Consider the following 13,837-nt stretch of genomic DNA (forward strand, 5'->3'; position numbering starts at 1 on the left):
AAATTTATATACTTTAACATGTAATTAATGATACTTTAACAAGACTTTAATTTAACATGTTTAATCTTTTAAATGAACTCGAACAATTTCACTCAATTCAACTCGATTTGAATTTCATTTCACTTTACCCTATTCGAAAAAATTTCAAATCGAGTTAGGATAATAAAATAAGATTCGTCAACTTGATTAATTTAATTTTTTTACTCGATTTGATCGAATGCTCACCACTAAATAGAATAACTAAACAGTTATATGATATGCCATGTATACCTCAATTTACTATCTTTTTATCTAATATATATAAATTAATTTACTCATTCTTTTAATCAAAAAGACAAAACTACATCCAATTCCATGTACCTACAAACAACTGATTTGGTAGCTTTTCTAATTTGGTAGCTTTTTCAAAAATGAACAAGGCGGCCGTTTTTATCACATCTTACCAAAAATTATGTTATCTGTAATAGGTAGATTTTATTTTATTACGTCTCCTCTCCTGGTATTTTGCATATCCAATATGGCTTCAGTGTATTCTCTCTGTTTATCAAAACAACAATTGATTGGCATTCTTTTGATCATAATTTTCTTTTCAAGTTCGACTGCAAAGGGATGCTACAAATCAATTATCAGCTTTGGAGATTCCTTGGCTGATACAGGGAACTGGGTCATACTTTTACAACAAAATAAACCTACCCCTGCCTTTCCACCATTTGGGGGGACTTACTTCAATCGACCAACAGGTCGATGTTGTGATGGTCGTTTAATCGTTGATTTTTTTGGTACTGCATCTTTGAAACTCCAATCTCATAACTTTAGATTTTGGAAACATGATTTTAGATATGCTTGATGGGTAATGATCTTTTTGAGTGTTTGTTTGGTTGTCGTGGATTTGTAGCTCAGAAACTTGGACTTCCAATGGTGCCACCATATTTTCGAGATGCTAATTGCAGTAATTGCCGAAAGTTTCGAAAGGGTGTAAATTTTGCTGTGGTGGGAGCAACAGCGCTTGACAATGCATATTTGGCACGAAAAGGAATCATTAATGAACTGACAAACGTTTCTTTGGGAGTGCAATTGGGTTTATTGAAAACATTATTGCCATCTCTTTGCTCCTCATCTTCAGGCAAGTATCTGCAGATGCTGTTGTTCTTACCTAATAACCAAAAATGTACCATCGTTTTCAATTATATGGGGCAGACAGGCCAAGAATTTATAAACTGCCGTAGTTGCTTAGTCATTCGGCGACGGATTTTCTATTGAAAAATTGTTGGTACCAATTATTTTACGTTCATGGTGATGATTCACAGCTTGCAATGAATTCCTTAAAAACTCGTTGATTCTTATGGGAGAGATTGGAGGAAATGAGTTCAACCTTGCATTCATTCAAGGAATTTCGACTGAAGTGATAGGAGGATTAGTCCCTGAAGTTATCAAAGCCATTTCTGCAGCAATTGGGGTAACATTCCTGTCCTCTTTTGCTAAAGTTTTTAGTTAGCACAATCAACATGAATAGTGACACCAAGCTTTTCACACAAAATTTTCAAAGAGTAAATCAACTGGTCTGTATTGCATATATCTTCAATATTAATGGACGGTTGCTGTTGTTCCAATAGGGTCGAAAGCGTGTAAATTATTGTACTAAAAAATCACCCAAAGTTCAATTCCCAGGGAAGAGAGGTGGATCACATGGATCTCTTAAATACCAAGTCTTTCCTTAGACAGAATATCCCTTCTATAGTAATTTAATAGCACAATTAAATACTACTATTATACCCTCAAATATTGAAAGAAAAATAGGACAAGAAAGAACACAAGAGATTTAACGAGGTTCGGTAAATTATACCTACGTCCTCGGGCACTAACACCAGATGATAACTTTACTATCTCCAAAGTATTACAAACAAATAGAATTCCTTAAGAATTCTCAAATGGGAGAAGAGAGAAAACTAAGAGAGAAAGATTGGTTGGGATGATTGAAATGAGAAATGAGAAGGCCTATTTATAGTTGAGGTTCAAGGACCAAACAATAAATAGCCCATTATCTCAAGGACCAAAAAAAAATTATCCCATGCCACTTTTTCAAAGTCAACTTTAGGGTGCTAAACTTGCACCACTTTGTATTGTTTGCCATTAATGTTGTCTCCCATTAATGTTAACAATCTCCACCTTGAAGATTTGATTAGGATAATCACATCTTCACACACTTCCTTCAACTCCCCAAATTCGATAAAGCTATCTTTTGTAGTGCCTACAAATGCACTCTCGAGCGCCATACACCTGAAGGTGCTCAAATTCTTAGGATGTTAATCAAGTTCAAACAATGATTAAACTTGATTGTTGTTACCACCTTGGTCATCATATCTGCGGGATTATCTGCTGTCGGAATCTTCTGAAGTAGAATTTTTCCTTTTTCAATGACTTCCCGCACAAAGTGATATCTTACGTCGATATGTTTGGTTCTTGAATGATAGACTTGATTTTTCGCTAAATGAATAGCGCTCTGACTGTCACAATATAAACTTATGTGACTTTGAACAACTCCTAAGTCTTTCAACAATCCATTAAGCCAAATAGCCTCCTTAACAGCTTCTGTAACTGCCATATATTCTGCCTCTGTAGTAGACACAGCTACTGTAGACTGTAAGGTAGACTTCCAACTCACTGGGGCTTTCGCAAGAGTAAACAGATACCCCGTAGTTGAACGACGTTTATCTAAATCACCAGCAAAGTCGGAATCAACATATCCAACTACAAACTGACCAAGTGCTTCATCCTGTTCAAAAATTAAACCAACATCTACGGTTTTTCGAAGATACCGTAAAATCCATTTCACAGCTTGCCAATGTCCTTTTCCAGGATCATGCATATACCTGCTCACAACTCCAACAGCTTGTGAAATGTCAGGCCTCGTACACACCATCGCATACATCAAACTCCCAACTGCATTAGCATATGGGACTTTCGCCATATATTCTCTTTCTTCTTCAGTTTTCGGAGATAATTGAGCACTAAGTTTCAAATGAGAAGCAAGTGGGGTACTTACATGTTTTGTGTTTTCATTTACACCAAAACATTGTAATCCCTTTTTCAGATATTGCTTCTGATTTAAACAGAGCTTGCCTCTCGGTCTATCTCTACTTATCTCCATGCCGAGAATCTTCTTGGCCTCCCCTAGATCTTTCATCTCGAACTCTTGATTCAACTGAGCCTTCAGCTTATCTATCTCATTTTGGCTCTTCGAAGCGATTAACATATCATCAACATACAAGAGTAGATAAATGAAAGATCCGTCATGCAGCTTCTGCAAATATACACAATTGTCATATTTGCTTCTTGTGTACTTCTGCCTTCTCATAAAGCTATCAAATCGCTTGTACCACTGCCTCGGGGATTGCTTCAATCCATATAGCGATTTGTTCAGCTTACAAACCCAATTTCTACCACCAGCATCTATGTATCCTTCGGGTTGAGTCATATAGATCTCCTCTTCTAACTCACCATGCAAGAAAGCCGTCTTAACATCAAGTTGAGCTAGCTCCAAATTCAACTGTGCTACCAAGGCCAACAAAATTCTAATGGAGGAATGCTTCACAACAGGGGAAAATACATCATTGTAGTCAATTCCCTCCTTCTGAGCGTAGCCTTTAGCTACCAATCTTGCCTTGTAGCGAATATCCTTCTTGTTAGGAGATCCATCTTTCTTTGCGAATACCCACTTGCATCCGATTGCCCTTTTACCTTTCGGTAATTGCGCCAACTCCCAAGTATTGTTTTTCCGGAGAGACTGCATTTCTTCATCCATGGCGCTTTTCCATTTATCACTTTCTAAGCTTTGCATTGCTTCTTGATAAGTGATAGGAATATCATCAACAACGGGAAGGGCGTAGGCCACCATATCAGTAAATTGAGCAGGTTTACGAATTTCTCTCCGTGGCCTTGCAACTGCAACTGGTTCTGGTGTACTTAGTGGTTCTTGGGTCAGAACCTCTTCAACCTCTAATTCCTCCATTGTGGCTGGAGAATTAGACTTATTAACTGGGAAAATCCCCATCTGCTCAAACTTCACCTGTTTTGGAGTACACTCCACCTGCTGTGGAGTATTGCTCGTCTGAAAATCTTTATCTGTTACCTTTTTCAATGTGGCAGATTCATCAAAGGTAACATCTCTGCTACAGATCATTTTCTTTGTGCTTAAGCACCAAAGACGAAATCCCTTCACTCCAGAAGTGATTCCCATAAAAAGAGCTTTCTTTGCCCTCGGATCTAACTTTGACTCCTTCACATGGTAATATGCAGTGGTTCCAAACACATGTAAGGAATCATAATCTGTAGCCGGTTTTCCAGACCATACCTCCATAGGAGTTTTTCTTTCTAATGCAGATGATGGCAAACGATTAACAAGATGGCTAGCGTATGTCACAGCCTCAGCCCAAAATTGCTTGCCCAACCCAGCATTGGACAACATACATCGAACTTTCTCCAGCAATGTTCGATTCATACGCTCTGCCAATCCATTCTGCTGTGGTGTATCCCTAACTGTGAAGTGTCGAACAATACCATACTCTTGGCACACATTGAAGAACGGATCACTTTTATATTCCCCTCCATTGTCCGTCCTAAGCCGCTTGATTTTCTTGCCAGTCTGGTTTTCGATCATAGTTTTCCATTTAAGAAAAACTCTAAGCACTTCATCCTTAGTTCTCATGGTATACACCCAAACTCTTCTGGAAAAGTCATCAACAAAAGTAACAAAGTAGTGTTTTCCTCCCAATGAAGGTGTCTTGGAAGGCCCCCACACATCTGAGTGAACATATTCCAAAATACCTTTTGTATTATGGATAGCAGTACCGAATTTCACTCTCTTTTGCTTTCCCAGAACACAATGCTCGCAAAATTTTAATTTGCAAGCCTTTGCACCTTTCAACAATCCTTGCTTTGCCAGAATTTGCAAGGATTTTTCGCTGGCATGTCCCAACTTCATATGCCACAACTGCATTGAGTCCAATTCTTTGTTACCGGAAGCTGTAGCGACTGCTCCAATAACTGTACTACCTTGGTAGTAATACAAGTTATTTTTCCTGATGCCCTTCAATATCACAAGTGCGCCATATGTCACTTTCAAAATCCCATCTCTCATAGTAATAACTGAACCATTGGATTCCAAGGCTCCCAATGAGATGATATTTTTCTTCAAACTGGGCACGTACCGAACATCAGTCAGAACTCTGGTTGATCCATCTTGATTCTTTAATTGGATTGAACCTATCCCAACAGTTTTACAGGCATTGTCATTGCCCATATAAACAACTCCTCCATTTAGTTCTACTAAATCAGAGAACCACTCCCGGTTAGGGGACATATGAAAGGTACAACCCGAATCCAATATCCACTCATCTGAATGGAACGACGATGATGATGCAACCAGTGATAGTTCAGAGTCACTAGTATCATGCTTTGCAACACAAGCATCTACAGCAGCTTTTCCCTTATTCTTCAGCTTTGGACAATTTTTCTTCCAGTGGCCTTTCTCATGACAAAAGGCACATTCATCTTTCCCGAGTCTGGACTTTGACTTTGATCTCCCCTTTTGAGTTTTCTTCCGAGTGTATGAACGACCTCGGACTACTAAAGCTTCTGTATCTCTGATTGAGTTTTTCTGTTTGTCCTTCTTTCTCTGTTCATAACTGTATAAGGCCGCACAGACTTCGCTCAGAGATATATCACTCCTGCCATGAAGTAGAGTAGTTTCTAGGAACTCAAACTCCTCAGGAAGTGACCCCAACAGCATCAAAGCCAAATCTTCATCTTTGAATGTCTCATCCATATTCAGCAAATCAGTGACTAACTGATTAAATTTGGTGATGTGATCATTCATTGTGGTACTTGGGACGTATGTGAAACGAAACAGTCTTTTCTTCAAGTGGAGCTTATTTTGACTGTTTTTCTTCAAAAAAAAATTTTCAAGTGCCACCCACAACTTATTTGCAGAAGTCTCCTTTGAAAAAGCATACCTCTGCTCTCGAGAAAGGCATGATCGAATTGTGCCACATGCCAACCGATTGATCGCCTTCCAATCTTTCTCCTGTACATCATCTGGTTTCTCTTCATCAATGGCAATGTCTAGACCCTGCTGAAAAAGGGCATCTAGAACCTCACTTTGCCACATACCAAAATGGCCCGTGCCATCAAAGATCTCCACGGCCAATCTTGCATTTGCAATTGTCGGTCTTGTCCACATGGACGATGTTGAAGCTCCTACACCGACCGTTTTCTCCATAATCTTTCAATATACCTAAGGAAATCTTTTCTGATGTGGAAGATCAGTTTAAACTGCAACCACAGAGCATAATACGATTAACCTTCGGCTCTTGATACCACTTGTTGTTCTAATAGGGTCGGAAGCGTGTAAATTATTGTATTAAAAAATCATACAAAGTTCAATTCCCAGGGAAGAGAGGTGGATCACATGGATCTCTTAAATACCAAGTCTTTCCTTAGACAGAATATCCCTTCTATAGTAATTTAATAGCACAATTAAATACTACTATTATACCCTCAAATATTGAAAGAAAAATAGGACAAGAAAGAACACAAGAGATTTAACGAGGTTCGGTAAATTATACCTACGTCCTCGGGCACTAACACCAGATGATAACTTTACTATCTCCAAAGTATTACAAACAAATAGAATTCCTTAAGAATTCTCAAATGGGAGAAGAGAGAAAACTAAGAGAGAAAGATTGGTTGGGATGATTGAAATGAGAAATGAGAAGGCCTATTTATAGTTGAGGTTTAAGGACCAAACAATAAATAGCCCATTATCTCAAGGACCAAAAAAAAATTATCCCATGCCACTTTTTCAAAGTCAACTTTAGGGTGCTAAACTTGCACCACTTTGTATTGTTTGCCATTAATGTTGTCTCCCATTAATGTTAACAGTTGCTTCAATACAACGTGTAGGAGTTAATCGAGTTGGGGGCGATGACATTTGTGGTTCCTGGAACTATACCACTTGGATGTCTGCCGGTTCTTCTAACGCATTTTCAGACTCCTAATAAGCAGGCTTATGATCGCTATGGTTGTTTGATATGGCTAAACGACTTCGCCCACTACTATAATGAATATCTTAAAAAGGAACTAGAAAGTATGCGAAGGCTTCATCCTCGTATCAATATTATCTACGCAGATTATTACCAGGCTTCAATGCCACTATATCTTTCTCCAAGATCGTATGGTACGTTTTCTGTTTTGACCACGAAAACCTGATAAAGTTAAAGCATATATGTTGTTATTTTTCACTAATAGGGTTAGTATGTCCAGGATTTAAAAGCACTCTGACTGCATGTTGTGGAGGTGAAGGTCCATACAATGTTAACGTGACGTTAAGTTGTGGTGATCCAGGCACGAAATCCTGTGATGACCCTTCCTCCTATGTTAACTGGGACGGTGCTCATTTCACAGATGTAGCCCATAGGGTGATCTCCAACGGTCTTCTGGATGGTTCATGTACCATTCCTCGGTTTGAGTTCCCCTCGTGTGCCTCATAATTATATATAATCTACTCCAAGTGAATAATGGAATTAAGATCAAAGCAAAATGATGCTTTTCTTCTCGTATATCAAGTTCTCTACGTGTGCATTCTCGCTAAAAATGTCATTGACTGTGAGAATTGAATAACTTCAACGGTGAAAAATAAAGTAAATTCGTTCTTCTTTGAAATAAGTAATTTTCGTTTTTCTTTGGAATAAGAAATTGAATAAATTAATTCTCCTGTTAGAAATATGTACCGAGTAAGTCTTGTACTTTTTCATAGATCTGCCTACTTATTTGGATGAAAAAATATTATATCATAATAAATTTAGTCATCAACATTTATATTTTTTTGTCAATTTAATCATTTATTCATTTTTATGCTAAATTTGGCCTTAACAATTAAAAAAAAAGTCAAATTGTTTTTTTTAACATAAATGTTAACTAAAACATTTATCATTAATGATGTTGGTATGGTAACTCGCATAGCACTCTATGTACACATTATCCCAAAGTAACACCATTTGTTTATATGTCACGTTAATAAATAATTTAAAAATTATAAAAATTAAAATTTAATAAAAATAAAGTTCATAAAAATTTAAAATAATTAGCATGATAGATTATGATGTTTAATTAGTATTTGGTATAATGGAGAAAAAATCACTCATACTCGCCATATAAACATTGAAGTAATTTTAACCAACTTTTAACAGGTAGATATCGGAATCCGAATTTCATCTTGACGTAGAAGGCAAGCACAGCCGCAAACACATTCTGACAATGTCAAATCCATTTTTTAAGAAAAATCCGTAAATGCCTCCTTAATACCATCCAGGAGTTAACAAATCTACTGAATGGATGTCGGCCAGTTTATCTAGTCCTTTTTCAGACTTCTAATAAGCAAGAATTTTTTTTTTTGTCTTTTTCTCATCAATAAGCAGGTTTTATTAGTAATAGCAGCAGTCCCTAGAAGCAACAGCACAAAGATACAACAAGATCACCTTAGCAATCAGCCAATCACTGAGAACAATTAAAAGCCAAGCATAAAAGACAGTCCCTACTAGACATCTAATTTAGCTAATGAATCAGCGAAACCATTGACTTCCCTGTAAATATTCACAAAAACACACACACACACACACATATTACCAATCAAGGCAATAAGCGCCTGTTCATGCAGCCATTGAGATGTTACAAAGACCAAGGCAATTTTAATGGCATGGACCTCTGCATCATTCGATGACATAACACCAAGAGGGCCTGAGAACATACACCGATGGCACAGCACCCCGCAGCAACCAGCAGGGCCGAGTCAGCAATTGGAGGCATCCATTCAACTCTACCCGTCAGGCTCCTCAACATCAAATCGTCATTCATCAGTCTAGGAGAAATCCAACAAACAGCTTCTTTAATTAAGTCAGAACCACCCAAAGCATTAACCCAATGCAAAGATCTTAATTTACGAAGGAAACCATCCCATATTTTGTTATTAAAGATCGAGTCGTTTCCCATAAGCCACAATATCCAAATGGTTGCCCCACAAACATCTAGCAACATTTTCCTAGTAAGGCCTCAGAACTCAAAATCAAAACATTGAATCAAAAGATCCTTAACCGACTTGGGGATTCGATTCCTCACTGCATTCTTCTGTTCATATGAAAAAATTGTAGAAAAGATGGTTTTCTCAAGGAGTTTATTTTCCCCATTGAAACAATAGTTGGTTAATTTCAAGTGACCTCCAAAGCAATTGACATAATTAATGCATTCAAGCTTTACCAGTTTTACCCTTTCGGTAACAACTCTATTCTCAATCATTGCAAGGACTCGTTTGGTCTGATTCTAACAGACAACACTACTATTCACCATTTGGTCATATCATTTAGCAATCATTGCTCAAAATAGTTTAGTAAGTGGACCTTATACATGAAAGAGAAAAGGCTCAACATTTAATCAAGTTGCTATGATTTACAAAGTTTAATGCAGTAAAAAGATTAACAGAAATCTCATCCAAGCCAAGCAAATCTGCCCCATCTATCTTATTTCCAGCTTATGGTGCTTCCAGTCTGTCTTTCCCTAAACATTTCAGAATCAACAGCTCTACTGAGGATTTGGAGGCCGGCTGTTAGCAGAGGAAACTCTGGATCCCCATTCCAGCAACTCTTTGCTGGTGTCATCTTTGTGTGCAAAAACTTCAATGAAACACAGTGAATCTTTCTTTTCTCCTGTTGCTGCCGCAATTGCATCTATCAGTTCATCCTCGGTCCTCACCTAGATTTAACAATGAAAGTATTAATCTATGCATACCAAAGAGGTACTCCTCAGGGTTAACAGTGGATGCATCTAATTATTTGAAAAATGAAACTGTCATATGTAGATGGGAATTTCTGATCAACACTAGTTTATGCTACACGGGCTTTAATATTTACTAACCTTGGCTGTCCAGCATCTGCCTTCACCATTGTGGATGGCATCAACAAAGGCAGTGTAATTCCAGTTCTTGATAACATTGTAAGGGCCATCATGAATCTCAACTTCAATTGTATAGCCTCCATTATTGATAAGAAATATGATGCTTTTTTGTCCACATCGGATCATTGTGGAAATATCTTGAGCTGTCACCTGAATAATATATCAAAACAAAAATATTATTTCCTTACCACATTTTTTATTTTATCATATACTTGAAAAGAACTAAATCAGTTATTTCATATGCTTGTCGTTACCTCTAAATGAGTCATTTAAAGTTCTAAATGAAAATTATGTGGCTCACCTGGAAACTACCATCGCCAATGCAAGCAATCACACGTTTGCCTTTAGCTGCCTGAGCATATCCAAGCGTGGCACCAACTGACCAACCAATGGATCCATACTGCATCTGGAATTCATAACTGCAAGCAATAAAAATAAACATTTACACACTGCAAAACACACATACACGAGTCTAATTCAAAACACAAAGAAATGTACCATTTGAAATAATCTTGCTTACCCGCAGTTCTCTGGAAGATGGAGCTTCTGACAATTGAACCATGAGTCTCCAGTTTCAGCAATAACCGCAGAGTCTTTGCTTAGCATATCCTGTTAAGCAAGGTCAACCAATGAATGAAACAAAATCTAATTAAGTGCCCACATCTGATTACGCGTTGATAAGTCTAAACGATTCACATTATGCTCTTACAGATATCATAAGAGCAAAGAACAAAGGGTAAGAATGTTACAGCATATACAAAACCAATTCTTCCCAGTTTCCAAGACGCAGAAATTAAAGTAGTATGAGCCAACACTGCATGTCGTACACACTTAAGTGTGTTTGTTAACCATACTAATTATTCCCTATGAAGGCATTGAAGGCTACCTAAATGGCCAATAGGTGTCATAAGCTCATTCCATCAAGAAATCTATATTATAAGCTAAAATATTATAGAGGAGTATTTCAAGTCATGTCCCGAGTGCCTACCTGAATGTGCTTAAAAAGAACATTGACTCTCAGAGGCTGTCATTAGAGGAGTATCTATATTATAAGCTAAAATATTATAGAGGAGTATTTCAAGTCATGACCCGAGTGCCTACCTGAATGTGCTTAAAAAGAACATTGACTCTCAGAGGCTCGTCATTCCCATGCTTCAAAGGCATGCCTGGAGGGACAAAGATTCGCCGATAGTTCTCCACGGCAGTGGTATTTTTCTTAAGTTTCTTTGCCAATGCACTTAAGAAGTCAGCCATGAAAACCCAGCCAAAAGAAGGACCATTGCCTATCGTCACACGATTTGGTTGTACTATGATTGCTTTCTCCTTCTTGATCAACAAAGAGTAGCCTACAGAGCTATAATCATTGAAGATTGGGCCAATAAAAACATAGGCATCAGCAGATTCCACTATTTCCCCACAAAAGCTAGTACTAACCGCACCCCAGTATGTTCCAATAAAGTGTGGATGGTGTTCAGGTACCAATCCTTTGCCCGAAGGCATTACGGCAATGGGATACCCACAGGCATCTGCAAGCTCCACAAAGGCATCTTTTGCATTTGCAACCCTTAATTTAGGTCCACCCACAAGGACAGGCTTCACAGCTTTGTTCAGAAAATTGGCAGTAGCTTCCACAGCTGCTTCTAATCCTAATTCATTGCTTACCCTGCATATAATTGTAGAGAATCAGCAACAAAAGCATGTAACTTGGTCCCATTCATGTCTAAAAAAAAAATATCCTTTTAACACGCCATTCTAATGAATGAAAATATCACTCAACAATCAAGGGTATTTTCCATTGGTTTGGGAAAAAAAGCCACCAGTCTTTTAGTGAATGCAGAACATTACCTTGCTCTACCCATAGTTTGATACATGCATGTAGCATCATATTCTACCTATTAAGTCATACAAACTTCAGCTAAAGCTAGAATAGTTCCTACGCTAAGCCAGGGACAGTTTTAACACAAATTATGCCTCTGTCTTGGGTTATGGCTAGCACTAGCTCCTTTCTAATTGTACTGCAAAAAACATAACACTTCTGTTACAAATTTAAAAAAATTCCAAAAGCTTCTTTTATATAAACTAATTCTCTTTTCTTTAGGCCAGGTTCCTTCGTTAGCTTCAAATAGCCTCCATTTACCAAGCTAACCATATATAATTATCAGCAATAAATGAAAGAACAGGTCATGATAATCACAACTCTCACCAACCTTCTATAAATGAAATGTACAAGTAGCAATGCAAGGAAAGATTAATCTTCACTAATAAGAAGTTAGATAAAAACTTTACTTTGGAGCGAGAAAGAAGGGCACTGGATCTCTAGCAAATGTTGGATGAGGAATCCCAGGCAAATTACAGCCGATACTAATGTAAACGGGCTTGCTTTCCTTCAAAGCTGTGGATATGGCAGTATCAAGAAGCTCATGCGCATCATCCAGGTTGTTCACCACTGCCTGTCATATCAGATCACCACCAAATTACATCATCAATCTATCACTTACTCTACAAATTACTTGCAGTAAAAAAATTGCAAAAAAAAAAAGACGTCGTATTTCTTATGAATGCATAAAAAGGGTTTCCTTTTAACTTACTTGGGCACAGGTGATCGTCTGGAAACACCTTAATTCTTGACTAAAATCTGGCAAGCCAATAGTATGATGCAAGATCCGGTTGGTCCCGTAATCATTCGAATTAGGCCCTCCAACTATGCAAATCACAGGCAAATTCTCACTGTAAGCACCGGCAATAGCGTTAAGCACACTCAGGCCTCCAACAGTGAAAGTCACGACGCAGGCTCCCACGCCCTTAGCGCGTGCATAGCCATCAGCCGCATATCCGGCGTTAAGCTCGTTGCAGCAACCGACTAAGTTCAGCTCAGGTTCTGCTATTAGATGATCCAAGAGGGTCAAGTTGAAGTCACCAGGAACTGAGAAGACGTCCTTGACACCGATCTCCACGAGCCGCCTTGCCAGGTGGCGTCCCAGGGTGCCAGTCGAGGCATGTCCGCGGACCGGAGGATATAAGGAAGTGGGATGAGCTGATGAACCGATTTTATTACCGGCTTCCATGCAGTAAAAGTTTTTGAAATAAAACAACACTTGGAAAAGGAAATAGAAAGGAGAATTGGGAAGTTTATGAAATCAGAAAATGGTTTCGAAACTACTGAAACTGGAATACAAGTGGTGGGTTTTTAAAGGTTTTTAAGTGCAAAGATTTTGTGAAGAGAAAGCGGGTTTGATTAACAATGGGCTGATTTCTAAGGCACCCCTGCTGGGTGGGTTTTAATTAATTAAGTGAAAACCAGGTTTTGGTTTTGGAACCATGTTTTTATATATATATATTAAGATTTTAATTTGGAATATTTAGGATTTGTGCATGTGTGGAATAAGTACGGGCATGGCTGTTTGTGGAGAATGAATGAAAGGGACCACTAGATTGCAAAACAGGAGCAAGTTAGTCTGGTTTTCCATTCCATTAGGCTCTTATTGGGTTTAATTTTTCCTTTTTACTAAGTAACGTGAATACTTAATTTTTAAATCTTTCTCTCAACTTTTTGTTAAAATGAAAACGTCATATTCTAAGAAATGTGGCAGCCATTAGAAAAGTCCGGTGATGGAGAAATTGTTGAATATGGAAGCTTCCGATGTTTGTTTCAAATTCAATGGATCATGTTGTAATCGTAAAAAAGGGAAATTCATTTTGGGCAAGGAAAAATTTACTTTCTGAACCAACTAATGTTGTCTACATTGTCTGGTCTTCTTAAGCTGCCTGCCTAAACATGCTTCCTGTGAGTACACGAGTTACTTTGCTTTCTATAGCCCACTGTTTCTTTCATTTC

General features: G+C 38.0%; 2 protein-coding genes across 2 annotated transcripts; one reads left to right on the plus strand and one right to left on the minus strand.

The window, feature by feature from the left end:
- The first annotated feature begins 846 nt into the window (after positions 1-846).
- LOC107958420 (sinapine esterase) lies at positions 847-8,567 on the plus strand. Its single transcript, XM_041111872.1, has 5 exons — positions 847-1,222; positions 1,308-1,456; positions 6,961-7,234; positions 7,321-7,475; positions 8,475-8,567. The coding sequence occupies exons 1-5, from the start codon at positions 847-849 to the stop codon at positions 8,565-8,567; spliced, it is 1,047 nt and encodes a 348-aa protein (XP_040967806.1).
- Positions 8,568-9,457: 890 nt separating this feature from the next.
- LOC107958418 (pyruvate decarboxylase 1) lies at positions 9,458-13,454 on the minus strand. The gene is made up of 7 exons (XM_041113585.1): positions 12,591-13,454; positions 12,289-12,452; positions 11,104-11,665; positions 10,523-10,611; positions 10,304-10,421; positions 9,964-10,152; positions 9,458-9,801 (listed from the first exon to the last, which is right to left on the minus strand). The coding sequence occupies exons 1-7, from the start codon at positions 13,065-13,067 to the stop codon at positions 9,631-9,633; spliced, it is 1,770 nt and encodes a 589-aa protein (XP_040969519.1). The 5' UTR covers positions 13,068-13,454; the 3' UTR covers positions 9,458-9,630.
- Between the last annotated feature and the right edge of the window lie 383 nt (positions 13,455-13,837).

The sequence above is a fragment of the Gossypium hirsutum genome, chromosome A05 (assembly GCF_007990345.1).
Source record: "Gossypium hirsutum isolate 1008001.06 chromosome A05, Gossypium_hirsutum_v2.1, whole genome shotgun sequence".
Taxonomy (NCBI): domain Eukaryota; kingdom Viridiplantae; phylum Streptophyta; class Magnoliopsida; order Malvales; family Malvaceae; genus Gossypium; species Gossypium hirsutum.

Excerpts from the sequence above, each read along its gene's own strand:
- LOC107958420 (XM_041111872.1), top strand. The coding sequence starts at position 847 with ATGGGTAATGATCTTTTTGAGTGTTTGTTTGGTTGTCGTGGATTTGTA. Across the intron at positions 1,457-6,960 it reads CCATTTCTGCAGCAATTGGG|GAGTTAATCGAGTTGGGGGC; the intron begins GTAACATTCCTG and ends TACAACGTGTAG. Across the intron at positions 7,476-8,474 it reads TCACAGATGTAGCCCATAGG|GTTTTATTAGTAATAGCAGC; the intron begins GTGATCTCCAAC and ends ATCAATAAGCAG.
- LOC107958418 (XM_041113585.1), bottom strand. The coding sequence starts at position 13,067 with ATGGAAGCCGGTAATAAAATCGGTTCATCAGCTCATCCCACTTCCTTA. Across the intron at positions 12,453-12,590 it reads AGACGATCACCTGTGCCCAA|GCAGTGGTGAACAACCTGGA; the intron begins GTAAGTTAAAAG and ends CTGATATGACAG. Across the intron at positions 10,153-10,303 it reads TTGGCGATGGTAGTTTCCAG|GTGACAGCTCAAGATATTTC; the intron begins GTGAGCCACATA and ends TATATTATTCAG.